This window comes from Amphibalanus amphitrite, unplaced genomic scaffold (genome assembly GCF_019059575.1).
Source record: "Amphibalanus amphitrite isolate SeventyFive unplaced genomic scaffold, NRLGWU_Aamphi_draft 000027F_arrow, whole genome shotgun sequence".
Classification (NCBI taxonomy): Eukaryota; Metazoa; Arthropoda; class Thecostraca; order Balanomorpha; family Balanidae; genus Amphibalanus; species Amphibalanus amphitrite.
In genome coordinates, this window is record NW_024881523.1 from 1,030,982 (window position 1) to 1,051,021 (window position 20,040).

A 20,040-nucleotide genomic window follows, 5' to 3' on the forward strand; every position below is an offset into this window, starting at 1 on the left:
CTTTCGAGTTCTACATGTTTCTAAGGTAGATTTTGGAGTTGATTTCGCATTTAGAAACCGTTTGAACATTTAAGAAGTAGTTTTGGTTCCCTCGTAACATGTGACCTGACCTGACCTGACCCAACCTGGCCTAAATCCACGAAAACATCATCTGTGATAAAAAGTAACTTGAAATTCGTGATCAGCACCCCGCAAAACCCTATAACAGCTTCACTTTACGAAGCTCTAACAGGTCCCGATTCTCCCGACTTTCGAGTTATATTGACCTGTCAAGTGTCAACCAATGACCTAGGACCTTAAAATTGGGTATCATCGGCCTCCTCTCGTCACGGGCGACACGCTCTTTTTCCGCGAAGCTCTAGCTCGATCAGGGGCTGAACGGCAAAGGGGTCCAACGGACCCTCCTCCCCCCCCCCCTTTACGATTGACGCTGGGAAAACATCAATATGGACGAGGGTGAAAAAAAAAACAGCTGCTGTCATAAAAATTCAGCTTGAATCAAAGGTCACGCTTGCCAAATTTCAGCTTTCGCAGCTATCAACAGTCAACACAAATAAACATGTGGACTGTGGAGGCGGCACCCGCCTCCCCGCCCCCCCCCCCCTCTCCTCTCGGCCACTGCCAGCGAGGTTTTAAGCGTATCATACACGTTACAAAGCATCATATCAAGATGACACACCCCAGCAGCCATATGCACTGAACGAAAACTTATTACTCACGCTAGTCTATCGGCACCATAGCATATGGTCGAGACTAGTCGTCAGCCATGCCGGACGCGCACTCGACCAACCCTCCGAGCCCGTTGACTGAGGGTGACCTTGACATGTCAAGCCTGATCGGCGGCCGGCCGCTGTCGCGCGGTCGTTACACGCGGAGGGGAGGGAGACACAAAGCTCTACGTTATAGCTGACCTCTGACCTTTCCCTGCGCCCTGGTCACTGACCCCGCTCCATGTCGCTGGGCGGTGGCATGGCGGTGGTAACCGGTTCTAGCCTCTACACATGCCACCATTCTAACCCTCCCCTCCCCACGCTACTACGCGGCGCGGAGTACTCTCGTGCGTAACTGGGCGGAGCAAGGGGCCACGCGATACAGGGGCGGAACTGGTTGCCCTCCCGCTCGCCGAGCGACCAACGACTAATACCCTGGAGAACCGTACATCGCCGTGCGCATCCGCACGCGCACGCGCACACGCACAGACAAAAACACCCATCACCGACAAAAGCACGGAAACGACGAGACTCGAACTCGCTTCACCCTAGCATCTCACAAAGCGAACCCGGCGCCTTAACCACTTGCGCCACCGTTCCGTGCTGGTATGGCACCATCGTGCCACAGCAAACGGAGGGCACCGTAACAATAATGATAATGAACACCGCCAGCCACCAGCACAAACCTCTCACTGAAAACCCAGAGCCGCTTGTTGCCGTCAGGCCGCACGGAGATCAGCTTGAAAGCTGCCTGAATGTCTGCTTTAAACAAAAGTGTGCCCTCCCCTCCTTGCATATATATATCTCTACTGCTAAGTCGTCCAAACTGGTGTATCTCACGATGCACTCGTCTGGGTTAATTAAGTCGCCACCCGGCGTCGCCGGCAAATCCGAGATGACGCGAGTTACTCCATTGTTTGGCACTCACGAGGGTTCAGTGGCGTATCCAAGGGGGGATCCTGGGGGTCCTAGGATCCCCCCTGGAGCAAAAATTTTTTTTTTTACTCGCAAAAAAAAATGAAAACACTTTGAGGGCCCTTTTCACCACTTACATTTTTTTTACATAATGAAAAGTATCAATTACATTTTTAGGGACCCTTTTAGGACTATCAGAGGACCCCTTTAGGCCAACGAGGGACCTTGTAGAGTATATTAAGTAGGCCCTTTACAACGAACAGGACCTTCTCAGGCACACAGAGGGCCCTCTCAGACACACAGAGGGCCCTCTCAGGCTTTCAGAGGGCCCTCTCAGGCACACAGAGGGCCCGCTCAGACACACAGAGGGCCCTCTCAGGCACTCAGAGGGCCCTCTCAGGCTCTCAGAGGGCCCTCTCAAGCACTCAGAGGGCCCTCTCAGGCCCGAGGGCCCTCTCAGACATCTTGAAGAGGTCGAAAAGAGCCCTCTGAGCTCAAAGAGGGCCCTCTGAGATAAAAAAGGGCCCTCGGAGGCAACAGGGAGCCCTACAATGCAACAATAGAGCCCCCTGTGGACACCAAAGGGCCCTCTGAGGCGAATAGGGGGTCCTTTTAGAATTTAGGCAAACAGAGGGCCCTTTGAGGCAAACAGAGGGCCCTCTGAAGGGGCGAATAAAGGGACCCTCTGAGACGAACGGGGGCTAGAGCCCAGAGGGCCCTCTCAGGCACTCAGAGGGCCCTCTCAGGCCCCGAGGGCCCTCTCAGACATCTCGAATAGGTCGAAAAGAGCCCTCTGAGGTCAAAGAGGGTCCTCTGAGATAAAAAAGGCCCTCGGAGGCAACAGAGGGCCCTCCAATGCAACAATAGAGCCCCCTGTGGTCACCAAAGGGCCCTCTGAGGCGAATAGGGGGTCCTTTTAGGCAAACAGAGGGCCCTTTGAGGCAAACAGAGGGCCCTCTGAAGGGGCGAATAAAGAGACCCTCTGAGACGAACGGGGGCCAGAGCCCAGAGGGCCCTCTCAGGCACTCAGAGGGCCCTATCAGGCACACAGAGGGCCCTATCAGGCACACAGAGGGCCCTCTCAGGCTCACAGAGGGCCCTCTCAGGCACACATAGGGCCCCCTCAGGCACACAGAGGGCCCTTTCAGGCACACAGAGGGCCCTCTAAAACACACGGAGGGCCCTCTCAGGTACACAGAGGGCCCTTTCAGGCACATAGAGGGCCCTCTCAAACACACAGAGGGCCCTCTCAGGCACACAAAGGCCCTCTGAGACACACAAAGGGCCCTCTCAGACACACAGAGGGCCCTCTCAGGTACACATATGGTCCTCTGAGACACACAGAGGGCCCTCTCAGCCACACAGAGGACCCTCTCAGGTACACAGAGGGCCCTATTAGGCACACAGAGGGCCCTCTCAGGCACACATAGGGCCCCCTCAGGCACACAGAGGGCCCTCTCAGGCAAACTACACAGAGGGCCCTTTCAGGCACACAGAGGGCCCTCTCAAACACACAGAGGGCCCTCTCAGGTACTCAGGGGGCCCTCTCAGGCACACAAAGGGTCCGCTAAGACCAGCAGAGGGCCTGTTAAGACGAACAGAAGGGCCTCTGAGGTACGAGGGTCAATTTCAGGCCACAAGGTATCCTATGAGGCCACCAGACGGCCCTCTTAGATCAAAGATGGTCCCTGGAGGTCACCAGAGGGCCCTCTGAGGTGAACAAAGGGCCCTCACAGCCACCTCAAAGAGGGCCCTCTGAGATCGAAGAGATCAAAGAGATCAAAGAGGGCCTTCAAAGGCCACAAAGTGTCCTCTCAGGCCACTGGAGGGCCTTCTGAGGTGATATGATGCTATGTCAGACCACCATGAGCCCTATGAGGTCATCAGGCCCTCTGAGATCAAAGAAGGTCCTTGGAAGTCATCGGAGGACCCCTTGAAGCCCCTTGAGGCGAACAAAGGCCAGAGGGCCCCCTTAGACACCACAAAGAAGTAAAAAAGATCCCTCTGAGTTCAAAGACAGCTCTCTGAGATGTAATAGGGCCATTTGAGGCCTCTGAGGGCCGCTCTGATGCCACAGAGAGGCGCCCGCTGATACCAAAATAGGGTCCTCTGAAGTCTGAAGCCACCAGAGGGCCCTCTGAGGCGAATAGCGGGTCCTCACATCCACTTCAAAGAGGGCCCTCTGAAAATAAACTGGCCCTCGGAGTCAGTGTCCCAAAATTGTATTTTGGCTTGGGTGTCAGAGGGGGAAATAGGTCACCCAAAAGGGGGATAAGAGTGGACAATTGTCAGTCACAGGTCAGCCGGAGCCCTCTGAGAAGGTCACTTGAGCCTTACACCAGAGGGCCCTCTGGGGTGATATGAAGGCTATGTCAGGCCACTATGGGCTCTATGAGGTCAGCAGGCACTCTGAGGAAAAGACTGGCCCTCTGAGGGGAACAGAGGGCCCTTTAGGACAATCAGAGGACTTTTTAGGCCAACTAGGGGCCTTAAGAGGTCAACAAAGGGCCATTTGGGACACAAACAGGGCCTCTCAGGCCACCAGGGGCCTCATGTATTAGACAAACTTACGGCCATCTGAAGTAAAAGAGGACCCTTTGAGGTAAACAAGGGCCCCTGGAGAGAAAACAAAGGGCCCTTTCAGGTACCCAGAAGGTCCATGGAGGCCACTAGAGTGCCCTTTGAGGCCAGTGATGGTCTGCAGGTGCAGAGGCCATCAGAGGGTCCCTCTGAGGGTAACAGAGGGTCCTTAAGACGACCAGAGGCCCCCCTTGAAAATGCAGGTGTCACAAGGCCCGGTTTGCATCAAAGGTCAGGTAGCTATGCCCAGTTTTGGCTCTCTGTTGCCGACGTGTTCCGAGCTGTCGCAAAAAAAAAACGATGTGGTGGCACCCACCCTCCCACTCGGCCGGCCAGGGTCCTTCTAACCAGGGATGCGGAGCCGTGGAAATTTCAGACGTCTCCGGCTCCAGCTCTGGAGAAAAAATCGGATTCGGCTCCGTCTCCGGCTCCTAGTAAAATGGTCCGGCTCCGGCGGCTCCGGCTCCAATACTCAGTACATCCTCTATACAATTAAATACGGGTGGAAGAGAAAAGATGAAGGATTGGTTCACGTTGCTTCTGTATTTGCATAACAAGGCTGTTTTGAATACCACATGTTATACTGCCTTGTACTGTCAAACCGAACTATGTATAGGTCAATAATTTTTTCCTCTTCAAAAAAGCAGCCGGAGTCGCCGCCTTTTTGGACGGCTCCGGCTCCGGCTCCGGGCAAAATATGCCGGCTCCGGCGGCTCCGACTCCAGCTCCGGCTCCACACCCCTGCTTCTAACTCGGCTTCTGAGCCACGTACCAGCACGCCAAATGCAGCGTTCGAAAGGACGCAAACAATAATGACGAAATTACTCTGGTCACTTTTTAGATCAGGTCAAAGGTCAGTTCACATAGGTCATCCAAGGCTAAATTTCGCCAATTTTCTAGTCCAATTTCGGCAATTTTCAACAAACCACCGCATCACTCGGAAATAAATGCCGTGCCGGGGAAAAGCGTAGTTAATAGCTCTTTTAACCCGCGCCGGGCCGGTGCTCTGAGATTCCGCGCCGGGCCGGAAGGGGGGTGTGTCTGAACACCCCCCTTCTAACTCGGATCCTGGGCCACGTAGCGACACGCGAAAAGCGGCAATCGAAAGAACGTCCAAAATAAGGACGAAAACACTAAGGTCATTTTTTGGGTCAGGTCAAAGGTCAGGTCACCAGGGTCACCAAACGTAAAATGTTGACTATTTCAACATTTTGGAAACTGCCAACGACTATCTCGGGAACCGATAGAGCTACAGCGCCAGAGAAAAGGGCATTCAATAGCCCTTTTACAGACCTTTCTGAGTAATGTTCTCAGATTTGACCTCAGGTCAACGGTTTAGCCTTCAGAGGGCAAAAACTCCAAAAATAGCCGTTTTTACGAAAAACGTTTTTTTTTCGGCAATAACTTTTGACTCAAAAGAGTCATGACATTAATTTTTCCAGCATCGTGTTCCTCTCGTCGAGAGACGCGTCGAATGAACTATAATTGGACCTTGAAAAGTCAACTTGAAAATTTGACCTCAGGTCAAGGTCATGACCTGACCGGAAAAGGTCATGTTACATATCAGCCGATCCGCAACGTCGAGTCGAACACATCTAAGGCGTTTTCAGCGCTCTAGCACGCCTCTATCAGAAGTTATTGGCCAAAAACTGTTAGATTCTGTTCGTGACCTGAGATGACCTCGGGGACATAACGAGGGGTCACAGTTGTCATTTTCCGATTCAGTGTGCCAATTTTACTTACATCTCGATGTTAGAGAGTGTCTAGGAATAGCGTTCGTGCAAAACAGACGCTTTTCAATTTTCTCCCATTGACCATTGGTAATGGAGAGGCCGCGATATTGATCTGACCTTAGGTCACCGATATCAAAATTCCGAGATAAACATTTTATAGATAATGTTGCTCTTATCAATCGCTGAAAGTTTCAAGGCAATCGATCAATCGGTGTAGCTATGACGAGCATTCTTATTTTTTTCTGAGGTGAGCTCACTTGGCGTGACCTGGTGACCTGACCTAAGGCGACCTGGGTCTGAAATTTTCACAACATGTGCGGAAAAGATGCACAAACAGGTGTGCCAAAAACGGGCCGCCACCGTTTTTGAGATATCTGCGAAAAACCGCAGGGGGGTGTTCAAACACCCCCCCCCCGGCCCGGCGCGGGTTAACACCCGTTTCGCCGTTTCCATCCTCGGGACATTCAAATCCTTCTCCATGCCGCAACCCATGATCCAGGCTGGACCTGGACGGGCAACTTTATACCGTGCGGGCGGCTCCCATTGGAGCGCACTGCAGCTCCTAAGGAAGCACACTCGTAACCGGGTGCAGTGAGCACTTGGGGGGCTGGTCGGCCTGTCCTGTTGGACAGGCTCAGCCCCGGTGACTCACCAAGGTGCCCGCCCAGACCAATGTCTCCCTCGATTCCTATCATCCTTCCGGCCCTGAAATGGTCTGGTCAGACCGAAAGGGCATAGCCCAACAAAACAAACAAAACTCTTTTGACACTCTTTCTGTAATTAGCGCTCAGATTTGACCTAGGGTCAACGCTCCAGCCTGGGCCCAACCCAAGGCGGGGCTAAACTGTGCTCAGATTCGACCTAGGCCTGTTAATTTTACACCTTTTATTTCGGAACATTTTTATGTTTCTACAGCTCTGTAGGGCTGACAGCTCTTCCTGCGAAACCTTTTTTGGGTCGAAAATGGCAGAACATGACGTCATTTGCGGCCAACCTATCATAGCCTCTGGAAAAAAATTGGCCACAATGTGTAAAATGGATGCCCGTAGAGGTCCTGAAAGTTTGGTGGGGATATCTGCAGTCATTTAGGAGATAGCTACGGAGGAGGACAGGGGGCCGTTTCGCCCCCCCCCCCCCCCACGGGACGCGGGTTGAACGCCCTTTCAACTCAGGCTACAAGGGCCCTTTTGCCACTTAAGGGCCCTTTCAACCCAGTCAGTCAAGGGCCCTTTTGACTGCGGATCCCCCCTGAGAGAAATCCTAGATACGCCACTGCGAGGGTTAACCCTAAACCCTCGCAGGGTGGCCCCCGGAAGGGTCTCCTCGTCACTCCGGCGACTACTTCTTTCTCCAGGGCAGCCGTGACCGCCGCGCCATGCGCCGCCGCGGACCGGTCACTGGGGCAAAACCTGGTTTGCACGCGTCTCTCCAGTCCCAGATCGGCGCCCCCCAGAAAATCGCCGCAGCGCCGCGTCCACCCGCTGACCACCGATGGACCACTTCCTGCAGAGGGCCGCCAGCACCGCCGGCCGCTCTGGGGACGGAGCCTGCCCGTGGGCGGTGCCAGACCGCGGCTCTACGGACGGCGCGGGGCCCGGCAGAAACGACGGGGCCCTAGTTATCGCCACCGGGGGCGGCACGTGGCGGCGCTTCTCACGTTCGGCGGCGCACTCTGTCTCGAGTCTATATACATCATCACGGAGTGCTGCATTGTCTGCAGATAGATTTCTTTTGACCACGACAGGCCACGCCACATAAGATTTTTGCCAGAGACGTTTCAACGTGTCCCTCGCACGACCACCTCGCTTGGCACCCAGTGCTGATTTCAAATTGTATACAATGCTCGAGAGTCGTTTCCGATTTTCATCATCTACTTCTACATCAATTCCATACCTCTGAAGCTTAGCTTCAAGCTTCTCAAGAACATCCGAACTTGGACTATCTTGATAAGCTTTTACCAGCCACAAATATTTACATGAACAACGTTTTCCTTGAATATATAGCATGTCTGTACAGAAGTGATTTTCCCTTTTCTTATTTTCTGTTTCGTTCAGTCAGCTGTCACCAGCACGGGCAGCTGACTCTTCGCTCATCAGCCCCGCTACCTGCGGAGCCGAAAGACGATTTTCCAACGCTCTGGGGATTTGCTTTTGGTGAAACCGCCTTCGTTTAACTTGAACTCAGTCCACCGGCGCATCTTCTGTACTTTCACTTCAACATCCGCCTTCGTCACGTAGTTGAAGTCTCCGTTTTCATTGATAATGCGGAGGTTCCAGAAATTACTGTAGTTTTCGCTGTATTGAAGAATGGTCTCAGCAGATTGAAACAAAATTGTGTACTCGTATAGCAAATTCCACAATATGATTGTAGGCGTTCGGCTTCGCTCTTCGGTCTATGATGGAGTTGAATCAGCTTCTAAGCTGCTACCAGGCCAGAACTATGTGATGGCCTTTGAAAAATGAATAATTTTCATCAATAATATAGACGTTTGAATTAAAAATGCTACATGAAGGAGCAAGGAAGTAATGGAACAAAGCAACTAACTAAACCATTATCATGACTGAAAAGGCCAAAGGAAAATATAAACCTTTGATTGAGTACCCATGTGTTGAAAAACATATACATTTATTTTGCACACAAAACCTGCAGAACTCTAATCTCTTGCAGTTTTCACCTTCTCTGATCTTCCGAGGCACGCCTGAATTAATCTAAATGATCATATGGCGTCTACAAAACCCGTGGCTTTCAATGCCGTACTTTCGATTCCACTGCCTTTATTAGATAGCTTAGATAGATAGCTAAAACATAACGTATAAGTAAAAGCATAAGTATAAGTATATACTTACACATCAAGTGTACTCATACTCATACTCATACTCATGCTCATACTCATACTCATACTCATAAGTCATACTCATAAAAACCGTGCTGGAAGTGCTACCATATCCATTTCACGCCCTTCATACGGTCAGGCCCTGGAACATGACCATTGACCAGTCGCTCCAGAAAATCTGTAAATAACCCTTCCGGTTCAGTATCCCGTGCACCGCGAAAAACACCGAAATTAAATATTTTTATATTCAAATGATATCTGTCTGAAAACACAAATGATTCCAGTGTTATAGAGCGGCACGGCACAATACGGGTGATGTCACATGCTGGGACCAGTCAGCCGGGCTCCTGTTGAGAGGCGGCTCACCAGATCAAGTGTATCGTACCTGGCTGTGCGTGTGTGTGTCGCACTGGACTGTGTGTAGCGGATCGAGTCCTGTGTGTGTGTCTGATGTGACCGTCTGTTTCAGACAGATGAACGCAGGAAGTGTTCGTGAAATGCGCGTGTTAGAATGTGTTCCCGTTGACTTACTCTGATATGCCCGTGTACCTGACAAGCAGATGTGCTATATTACTTAATTTAGTTGTCTCATTTCTAATAAAAGCTGTCGAGGTTGTGGTAACCTGGGACAGGATGTAATATTTATTTTTGATGCGAGGACGCGCTATGTGAAGAGGGCGGCGGCCGCCCGGGCCCCCGGGGGCACTGCAGGCAGTAGGCAGTAGGCACATCGCAGGGTCCATCCCCGATCGCTGGCCCAAACGCAAATGATTGGAACAGGATAGCGTTCGCCTGACGAATTGGGAGTGCTAAAGAGTGGACGAAATCGACAGGCCGGCAAACGTCATCGTGGCTGTGGCCGGGCGGCAGGCGTGAAGAGCGTATCACGCCAGCTCACGCCTTAGTTTATTTTGCGTAGGCACCATATTCATGTCTGTGTAATAGGACTGACACGGCGACCAGTTTATGGCGATGGTGGCTTATTTTTCACTTTCATTACTGGACTGCTTTGGTGGTTTCCGGCGCCAACGCTTTTCATCACAAATAGGCAATAGAAATATTGAGCATTAACCCGTGCTGCGCTAGGACTCTTGGTTTTCCACGCCCAATGGGGGGGGGGGGATGTAATCCGGCTCCTGGGCCACGTAGACGTAACGACACACGGTAGGTGGCATTTGAAAGAGCGTAAAATTTTTTGGACAAAACTCTTCGACCATTTAACCCTCGCCCGCACATGGGGGGGGGGGGAGGTAGTCTTTCTGCTCTGCACTCAACATTTTTAGGGCTAGAAGGCTGATTTTTGGTATAGCTGCTCCCCTATCCTTTCTTGATGTCCACTGAAAATTGCAAGTTTCTGTGATTTTTGGTTTCGGAGATATGACCTTGTTTGTCAGGTCATGTCATGACCCAAATGGCCAATTCTCAACATCTTGCGTTTGCCATGGGCCTTGTGAGCTTTTGACACCTTGATTTCGGCCTTTTTTGCCAGTCTTACCTCCCACCTATCATGGAACATGTTGTTCGACGATGTACAGGGGTCAAGGTCAGGGTCAAGGTCAACCTAGGTCATCTAAGATAATTGCGTTTTAGGCAAGCTGAATTTACTTTTTGTGAAGTTTTTTGACTGCATTTTTGGTAAAAACTTCTCAGATCATGATTTCATGTAATATGGACACAAAAACAATCGGTGCACACATCAGTATACACACAGACACACACAGACATACAAACACATATAACTGACCTTGACCTAACTTGACCTGAAATGACCTCAGCAGCAAAAATCTGGCCGGGTAGTGTGACAAAGAGGTTCTAGCTGGCTTGGCACCAGAAAACGGCATCGTCATCGGTATATGATAAGCAGCGCACTTGATATCCAACGGTGACCCAAAACAGCAACATTTTTTAGTTTGACCTGACCTGGAAGGTCAATGACTGACCTGAGACGGTAAAATCGGGTATCATTGGATTCGTCTCTTCCCAAAGAATCTTTTTGGTCTTTACCGCTAAGCTCTATCTCCAACAGGAACGAAACGGCGCGGGGGGGGTGGCAACCACCCCCCCCCCCATGTGCGTTCTAGGATGGGAAAATGGCATGTGCGGGCGAGGGTTAAAGGTCAGGCCTAGGATCAGCTCACCAGAGTTCATCGAAGGTCAAATTTCCCCCACTCGGCGGCGCATAACCGCGAACGGATAGGATAGAGCTACAGTGTCGCGCAGAAGCGCAGTTGATAGCTCTTTCAACGCTATTCTTTGTAGGCATCGATCTCTAATTTGACCTAAGTTCAATGCTTTAGCCTCCATTGACATGATTGCGGAAAACGCCGTTTGTTCTACAATAACTTGACTGAAACCCCAATGCATTTATTTTACCGGCATCGTGTTCCTTTCGATAGACCTGTCAAATGCTCTATGCTTGGACTATTGAAGGTCACGTGCTCAGAATGGCTTTCGTCCAAAAGAAACTTTATTCAATTTTCTCTCATTGGCTAGTAATGGAAGGGTCGCATAATTGACGTGGCCTTAGGTCACTGATATCATAATTCAGAGATACCTTTACGTTTTATGCACACTGATGCCTTTATTGATCGCTTGAAGCTTCAAAGCAATCAGTCGGTCGGTGTTTAGTGACGAGCATTAACCCTCGCCCGCACATGGGGCGGGGGAGGGGTTGCCCCCCCCCCAGGTAGTTTTTCTGTTCTGCACTCAACATTTTTAAAGGTAGAAGCCTGATTTTTCGTATAGCTGCTTCTCTATCTTTTCTCACCGTCCACTGAAAATTTCCAGCTTCTGTGGTTTTTGGTCTCGCAGATATGACCTTGTTTTTCAGGTCATGTCATGACCCAAATGACGAATTTTCAACATCTTGCGTTGGCTATGGGTCTTGTGAGCTTTTGACACCTTGATTTCGGTATGTTTTTGCTAGTCTTACCTCCCACCGATCATGGAACATGTTATTCGACGATGTGCAGATGTCAGGGTCAAGGTCAAGGTCAACCTACGTCATCTAAAAACATTGCATTTTAGGCTTGCTGAAATCTGAATTTACTTGTCGTGAAGTTTTTTTTACTGCATCTTTTGGAAAAAGCTTCTCAATCTCAGATCATGATCTCATGCACAGACTTCTCTATATAGAGAAGTCTGTGTCTCATGTAATAGAGACACAAACCAATCGGTGCACACATCAGTATACACACACGGACACACACAGACATACAAACACATATCGTTGACCTTGACCCAGCTTGACCTGAAATGACCACAGCAAGTGAAAACCTAGTCGGATAGTGTGACAAAGAGCTGTTCTAGCTGGCCTGGCACCACAAACGGCAGCGCCATCGGTATATGATGAGCACAGAGCACCGCACGTGATATTCCAACGGTGGCCCCAAACAGCAACATTTTTAGTTTCACCTGACCTGGAAGGTCAATGATTGACCTAATGAGGTAAAATTGGGTACCATTGGATTCGTCTCTTTCCAAAAAAAATCTTCTTGGTATTTGCCGCGAAACTATCTCCAGCAGGAACGAAATGGCGCCGGGAGAGGGGGCAATCCCCCATGTGCGTTCTAGGATGGGAAAATGGCATATGCGGGCGAGGGTTAACCCGCGCCCTGCTGGGGGGGGGGGTGTTTGAACAGTGAACACCCCCCCCTTGTGGTTTTTCGCGAATATCTCAAAAACGGCGGCGCGGAGCGCCGCCGTTTTTGGTACACCTTATCATACATCAATTCTACACATGTTGTGAAAATTTCAGACCAAGGTCATTCAAGGTCAGGTCACCAGGTCACTTGAAGTGACCTCACCTCATAAAAACTTTCAATGTCCGTCATAGCTACACCGAGTTACCGATTGCTTTGAAACTTTCAGCGATTGCTAAGAGCAATAGCATGTACAAAATGTATATCTCAGAATTTTGATATCGATGACCTAAGGTCAGGTCAATTTTGCGACCTCCCCATTATAAGTCAATGGGAGAAAATTGAAATGCGCCTCTTTTGGATGAAAGACATTATAAACACTCCCAAACACCGAATTACAAGTGTTTTAGACATACTGAACTTGAAAATGGTGTCCGTGACCCTTGTTTATGCCCTGAGGTCATCTTAGGTCACGAATGGTATCTAACAGTTTTTCGCAAATAACTTTTGATAGAGGCATGCTAGAGCGATGAAAACGCTTTAGATGTGTTCAGCTCGACGATACGGATCGACTGATATGCAACATGACCCTTTCCGGTCAGGTCATGACCTTGACCTGAGGTCAAATTTTCAAGTTGACCTTTCAAGGTCAAGTCATAGTTCATTCGATGCGTCTTGACGAGAGGAACACGATGCCGGTAAAAGTAAGCTCGTACAAGGCTTGGGTCAAAAGTTATTGCAGAAAAACTGTTTTCGAAAAAATCGGCTATTTTTGCAGTTTTTGCCCCCTGGAGGCAAAACCGTTGACGTTAGGTCAAATCTGAGAGAATTACTCAGAAAGGGCGTTAATAGGGCTATCGAATGCGCTTTTCCGCGACGCTGTAGCTCTATTGGTTCCCGAGTTATGCGCTGGCTTCTTGGAAATTTTCGACATTCGACCTGGAAATCGGCGAAATTTTGCCTTCAATGACCTCTGGTGACCTGACCTTTGACCTGACCAAAAAATTGACCGAAGTGATTTCGTCATTATTTTTTACGCTCTTTCGAACGCCGCCTTCCGCGTATCGCTACGTGGCCCAGGAGCCGAGTTACAAGGGGGGGGGTGTTCAAACACCCCCCCCCCCCAGCAGGGCGTGGAAATCCAGGACCCCCAGCAGGGCGCGGGTTAAAACCTTTCTTTGGGTGAGGTCACTAAACTTGACGTGGCCTTGTGGCCCGACCCAGAAAGACCTGGGTTTGAAGTTTTCACATGTGCAAAATATGTCTGTTAAGGTATGCCAAATATTTGCGGAAAAACGCAAAAGGGGTTCCCACTATTCAACCCCTCCCCCCCCCCCCCCCCCACCTGCCACCCCGACAGGGCACCAGCTTGCCGTGAAGCTTGCCTGCTTTTTTGTGAAGTATTATTTAGTTGCGCATGAAGTTATCTGTGCTGCCATATATATATGGTATCCTGACATCACGGGATGAATCTGGCGCACACGCGCCAAAACTTATAATGCTGAGCTGAGAGAAGAAGTGAGAGAGAGATAGGATGTTTTTGTTGTTTTATTGTGACCTCTGGTGGTTTTATTGTGACCTCTGGTGACCTGACCTTTGACCTGACCAAAAAATTGACCGAAGTGATTTCGTCATTATTTTTTACGCTCTTTCGAACGCCGCCTTCCGCGTATCGCTACGTGGCCCAGGAGCCGAGTTACAAGGGCTGAGAGAAGAAATGATATCCCCACGTCGTGACGGCGACCTCTGCTAACGAGTTCAAGAACCGGCTTGATAGTCACTGGTCTGATCATATTTATGACATACCTACTTAAGCTAGAGCAATAACCGAGATTCAAAGAGCTCGATGAGAACGGGTCCAAAAGGCCTCTGGCCTCCCAAAGTCCCGCCAACAGTAAGGTAAGGTAAGGTAGGTAAGGTATTGCTTTTATAGGCTTACTTCTGCTTGTGAGGCACAGGCGTTTGCTAAAAACAGACACCATTTTAGGTTGCATGAGAAAAAATATAATTTTGACATCTGGGAAAGTCTCTTTTTACCATGCAACACCGTATTGAAATTTGAAATGGGTACCTATCAGTGTACGCTATACACTGTTGATTTGAATTAGTTTGTGTCGTGTCAGTGTACTGCAAGGGGGAGCATTCCGGTCTAGGGGTAAGATACTTGCCTCTAGATTCGGCCATCCGGGTTCGATTCCCGGGCAATGCACGTGGCATTGCCGCTACCTGACCGCTTGGAACAGCGTGAGAGTTCCGGTTAGCACCTTGGTCCACTGGATGTGGTGCTTAACCCAAAACCAACCAACCAACCAGTGTACTGCAAGGCCCTATATAGTATATACTGTACTGTACTGTAAAGTTAAGTACTGTAAGGTGTACTGTTAAGTTGGTGGAAGCTAATGTGCTGTGAAAGTGGGGCGTTATTCAGATAATTGAAGCAGGGGTAGGGTTATGGGAGTTTTGATTATTTTTGAAGCTCATTGTTAGTCGTCAAAGTTAAGCTGGCTCGACAGTTCCAGGGACCTGTCAAGATAGTTGAATATTGTCACGATTTTTAGCTACAGTTTCAAAATGCTGCAGCCTCTAATGCATGTGCTATCATCAAAGAGGATAATTTTAGCAAGTGGCTCTCCAAGAAGAAGAGAACTCCTCTCAAAATATGTAAGTTTATTCTGTACTTTCAGTGCAGTTCAATGTGTTCAGATGCATGAATGATGTGTTATGATGCTCATTATGTTAGCTTTTAAATCCAAAGCAAAGCAACTCTGTGAGTCAATAACCTGGGATTCAAATTGCCATATTCTTTCATGTTGTTTGTAACCTGGTGGGATTGAATTTTGGCAGGGCTTAGAATTTGATGTGGAGCCATCACTCTATGACGAAGGTAGCCTGAAAGCTGAAAACTTCACATCACCTGCTGACTTCGCTGAACAACTTGCATATGAGAAGGCAGCTGAGGTAATATTCTATTGGTTGTGTGCAATGTAGTGATACAAGCAGAGACATCAGGCTTATATGTCACACTTTTCAAATTTCCTTACTCAGTGCTTTGGGAGCCATTTTTCATACATACCCTGCATCTAGAAATTTACATTAAGTGACATGCATATTCCGAATTGCCCAAACAGCAATTAAAAATGTTCTGATACCCATATCGCCCTAACTGCTGTTAGATATGCTTCTAGGGTGTTTCACTAAAAGTGTCAAAAAGTTAAAGGTCATAATGCACGTAATAACAATGTTTTCTAAGGAAATTTGCATATCATTTCATCCGCAATTGTTGGACATTTGAATATATAAAAACTATATCACCGTCACTCAAACCTATTCCACACATCTGCCCCTTCTTTTGATGCACCGTTTCGGCACGTGTCCGGAGGTGCCTCACAGCCCGTTTTCATCTTCAGCGTCCAGACTGTCGGCAAAGCCTTGAATTGTGCTCTTCAGCTCCCGAAGTGATGCGACTTGAGTCTTCCTCAGCTCTGCGAGAGCTACTGAGTCACTGACCAAACCAGAGGCTTAGCGGTGACAGATCGGGGCTTCGCGCTGGCCAGGGGCGGGCGGCGAGGCAGCTGATTATTCGGCCCAGGAGCTTCTGGTTCAGTCAGTTCCTGGTGGCTACAGCCGTTACAGTGGTTGATTTTAATAACTTGTAAGGCCCTGGCTATTTCTGATGTTGGAATTAGCTTCTTGTTATCTTCAAAGGCCCTCAAAAAGACCCTGACCTTCTCAACGGTTTCCGCCGAGAGGTGGGGGCAACACCACCTTTTTTGGACTGGAACCGGCATCGAAGGAACCCTATTAAACCTCTCAACAAGCCCTCTGCCGTCCAAAGGCAAAACCGCATATGTCGGGTCAGGTCATGACCCGACATATGCGTTTTTGCCTTTGGACGGCAGCCCTTTGAAACTTTTATAATCTTAAATCTGGAACGTAGCGAGGTGAGAGAGTAAAAAGTTTCCTGAAAAGTCGGCATACGGTTTCAATGTTTCTGATGGCACCAAATGTACATAAGTGTAATTCACCCCTCCTGTTGAGGTGTAAATAACCTGTTCTTGTTCTGCATAAGGAAAAAATGACTAGTAACTTTGGCCTCCTGCCCTCGCTCCGTATGAGTGTAAAATATATCTTAAATGGATAAATGATAAATGTCCAAAAATTTGCAACAAAGCCACGTGCGCAGCCAGGTGATTTGCATATTCTATATATCTTTAATAAGCATTTACTTTTTGACAATTTTAGTGAAACACCCTGTATAACTTCCTAACTCTTTCAAACAGCTGGTCTCACATCCTGGTCCAAGGTCAGGTTGTTAAACCAGAGCCGAATATTCCCCTTCTGCTCCATTCTAATGCGTTGTGACCGGCAGGTAGTTCGCCGAATGGATCGAAGTATCGACGCGCCCGAATTGGTGATCGGTGCCGACACGGTCGTCACCCTCGACGGACACGTTTACGGCAAACCGGTCGATAAACAGGACGCCTTCAACATGATATCAAAGTAAGTTATCTTTATATGCACAAAAAAAGTTTATTGTGAACCTCATAATGCGCCATTATTATTGAGTGTACGTGTATTGTGATTCGCGGCTCACAGTTCCAGCGCGATCAACTGGTTCCCACCCACCGCCCTGACTCCTCACACGTGCACCGCTGCTTCCCGCGCTCAACCAAGTATAAGAGCACTCAACTCCCCCACCGCCGCCGCTGCCGCGCCGGCCGGCATCAATACCGCCTGGCACGTTTAGCATCGCGACTGGCCTGGGAGCATCCGTTATGAAAATCACACTTCAATACGCATTGGATGCTGTGTGGATTAGAGGGTTTTGTATTCAGCTGCCCATAGTTACCTGCCTACCTGACGTGCATTGCTCCCTGCCTGCGGCGTCGCAGGTTCAGCGGTCGGACGCACCACGTGTACACCGGTGTGGCGGTGCTCCGGCGGCTCCAGTACGGACGCTGGGCCACTGACCGGTTCGCTGAGGTGACTGCCGTCCATATGGACACACTGCCGGCCGACGTCATCCACAGCTACGTCAACACCAGCGAGCCCATGTGAGTGGGAGCGTCACCGAGACGTGGGTGAAACGGTAGGACTACGATCCCATAGCTTATTCGGGGTCTATAGTAGCATTTAAAATGGTGGACCGATGCCGTGTGATAGCCATAATTCCTAGTCAGCCACACTAGCGAGTTAAATCATGTTTATTTCGCATTTTCTTGTATGATTATCTTTGGGTGTCTCAAATGCTCCGAGCTACGTAAGGAACAAAGTAGTGCCAGTTCATATAGCGTACTGACCCTGTTTACCGCTCCTCAACAGGGACAAGGCCGGCGGGTACGGCATCCAGGCAATGGGCGGTACCTTCATCTCCGGTATCGAGGGCGACTACTACAACGTGGTCGGGCTGCCGATCCACCGGCTGTGCAAGCTCCTCTACCGCCTTTACGGCTCCAAGGACGGCTCGTCAGAACGCTGACGCTGACTCGTCGGCGGCAACCACTCAGGACCGTGCTATTTATTAACTTGTTGAGTGTATATAAACTGCTCGAATACACAATATTTACACCGTCCGGTAGTATTAATGCTCAGTATTGCTTATGACGATTTTGACGTATTTTCATCTTGCTAATAGTTCAGCAGATAAATATTGCTCTTGCACTTGGAACGTTTCTTTCCTAGCACATTGCGTTTTTAACAGGGTTTTACAGAAGATACAAAACGAAAAATCGTAGCTATGCCGAAAATACAGAGATACAAGGAAATGATAAAAATGTGCCTCATTGCAGCCGGACCACAAACGGAGCCCACTCAGTGTCTGGCTCTGCAGCTGCCTGAAGAGGCCGCAGTTTTGACCACTACCCGTCGTTCCATATACAGGCCCACAGCTTCAGCAGCAAGGAATGGTGCCCGCTGCCTTCAACCTGCTGACACAGCACGCTTACCCACCCAAAAGCCCAAGGAGCGGCAAATAAATACGCATGTAGCAAACGTCGGTGACCGGTGTAGTCCAATTTATGTATATTACATTGAGTACATCTGAGTTCACACGACATCTGAAACACAGAACATATCTAAATAATGTCACGGAATGTCAGGGAATGTCACGATGCGAGAAGAAATTAACAACTCAGTAGCTGCCACACAATAACATTAATAAAATGATATGCCTTGAAGCGCGCTTATCGAGGCGGAACACACGATCATGCATGTTATCGCACCCATGAGTTGCCATGCAGCACTCAGCAACCGGTGGGGCCAATTACCATTCTGCATGCACGCACCTGTATGTACAAACATTGCAGTTCCTTACACACTTCATGCTCAATGACAGAAACATCAATGGCGTCGGGCAAGCACAAGGCCTTGCTTCAAGGACGATTACTTAGCTAATATGGATCACGCACGCGCACACGCACACAACCACACGTCACTTGTTACACTACACAGTTATACACATATGCAGAACGTATAAGATACACTTTTAATCATTAGTCATAGTTTGGCAGAACCGGCTTTTGTCTTTGCCTATGACAGCGACCTCTATCGTCGCCATCAGACAGCGGGACGCAAAGTGGCAACGGAGTCTCGGGCAGTGCGTTCTAACACCACTCTTCCTGTCCTAAGTTCCTTGTGAATATCTGACGGACACCGACTATGTTTTGGCCTGGATTTGACCACTGACAACTGGCAGCGCTAAAGTACTGTAGAGAGCCCGGGTGGGTCCCGGCAGCTCTGCGCACCCCGCGGGGCGCAGCAGAAGTTTGGCGAGCGGCTGGCGGCCGACCAGCCCCGCCGCAGAGATCAGGACGCGACACGCGACCGGTGCCGCTCATACAACGCTCTCCAGACTCTCGTTGAGACTGTCATTACTGTAAACAGTCAGCACAGAAAGCTGTCAGTCATGGCAGTAATCGACAGCTGCATATTGGCAATGGGGAGGCCGGTGTATTGATAAAGGTCAATCGTCTGAACTCTCGAGTTAATCGATCACATCTTAATTTCAATTTAGAACGTCTTTTACGATTTAGTTTGTATTCCCATAAAAAATGCTGAGACAGCGAGAAAAGAGAAAGAAAGCAGAGGAACTAATTAATTGATTGATAATACACCTTTATTTGATTTATGTACTGGGTAGACACTGATACAAACGGGCAGGCAGGCAGACGGGCAGACAGTCGTCTCACCTGACGTACGCTGGCGGCCCACAGGGTGTTGCACCCCGGCGGGTGTTATACGTAGCTGGGGGCGCTGATAGTGGCCACGGGGCTGAGCGGGCGGCGCGGTGAGGCAGTGTTAGCGTGTGGCAGCGTACATACAGCGACACCAAGCATGGCATAGCGGCAGTGACAGCGGGGCCCTGTTCCACGGCACGCTGCTAACGGGTGCTAGCGAGAGCTACCGGCTACTAGCGAGAGCTACCGGCTACTAGCGAGAGCTACCAGGTAGGTTACGTTCTAGCGAGAGCTGGCGCTAGCAAACGCTACCGGGTACTAGCTAGCACCCCTGCACCCGGTGGCAGTGGGTACCAGCGTGCCATGAAGCAGGGCCCGGTATAGCGGCACACGGCACCGGACTTTGTACAGCAAGCGTGCGTGACGGCCCCACCCAGTTCAACAGCAACTCAG

General features: G+C 49.7%; 3 protein-coding genes across 11 annotated transcripts in view; 2 read left to right on the plus strand and 1 right to left on the minus strand.

Annotated features, from left to right (window-relative positions):
- Positions 1 to 9,412, plus strand: part of LOC122364332 (protein DENND6B-like) — an 86,568-nt gene extending 77,156 nt beyond the window's left edge. For both annotated transcript variants that reach the window (XM_043334619.1, XM_043334610.1), the window contains exon 13: positions 7,293 to 9,412. The gene's annotated coding sequence lies outside the window, so the exon portion shown is untranslated. The remainder of the gene's footprint in view (positions 1 to 7,292) is intronic.
- A 4,381-nt stretch (positions 9,413 to 13,793) lies between these two features.
- Positions 13,794 to 17,983, plus strand: LOC122364351 (probable bifunctional dTTP/UTP pyrophosphatase/methyltransferase protein). 5 transcript variants are annotated; one of them, XM_043334666.1, is made up of 6 exons: positions 13,794 to 13,812; positions 14,926 to 15,073; positions 15,257 to 15,370; positions 16,782 to 16,912; positions 17,305 to 17,466; positions 17,735 to 17,983. In XM_043334666.1, exons 2-6 carry the CDS (start codon positions 14,984 to 14,986, stop codon positions 17,889 to 17,891), a joined length of 654 nt encoding a protein of 217 aa, XP_043190601.1. In that variant the 5' UTR covers positions 13,794 to 13,812; positions 14,926 to 14,983; the 3' UTR covers positions 17,892 to 17,983. The 5 variants fall into 5 exon arrangements, with proteins under 5 accessions (XP_043190601.1, XP_043190610.1, XP_043190594.1 ...); XM_043334675.1 differs by lacking the exon at positions 13,794 to 13,812 and adding an exon at positions 13,890 to 13,930; XM_043334659.1 differs by lacking the exon at positions 13,794 to 13,812 and adding an exon at positions 13,937 to 14,316.
- A 428-nt stretch (positions 17,984 to 18,411) lies between these two features.
- LOC122364381 (protocadherin-like wing polarity protein stan) overlaps positions 18,412 to 20,040 on the minus strand; it is a 38,465-nt gene continuing 36,836 nt past the window's right edge. For 2 of the 4 annotated variants that reach the window (XM_043334710.1, XM_043334694.1), the window contains one exon: positions 18,412 to 19,284. In XM_043334710.1, the coding sequence (XP_043190645.1) occupies positions 19,245 to 19,284 (40 nt within the window). In that variant the 3' untranslated portion in view covers positions 18,412 to 19,244. Of the gene's footprint in view, positions 19,285 to 19,599; positions 19,682 to 20,040 lie in introns of all 4 variants that reach the window. The other 2 variants (XM_043334720.1, XM_043334701.1) reach the window with 2 other exon arrangements.

What these genes read in the sequence shown, in the direction of transcription:
- LOC122364351 (XM_043334666.1), top strand. Translation starts at nt 14,984, where the DNA reads ATGCTGCAGCCTCTAATGCATGTGCTATCATCAAAGAGGATAATTTTA. An exon ending in GAGAACTCCTCTCAAAATAT is followed by an intron (nt 15,074 to 15,256) that starts GTAAGTTTATTC and finishes GAATTTTGGCAG; the next exon opens with GGCTTAGAATTTGATGTGGA. An exon ending in CATATGAGAAGGCAGCTGAG is followed by an intron (nt 15,371 to 16,781) that starts GTAATATTCTAT and finishes TGTGACCGGCAG; the next exon opens with GTAGTTCGCCGAATGGATCG.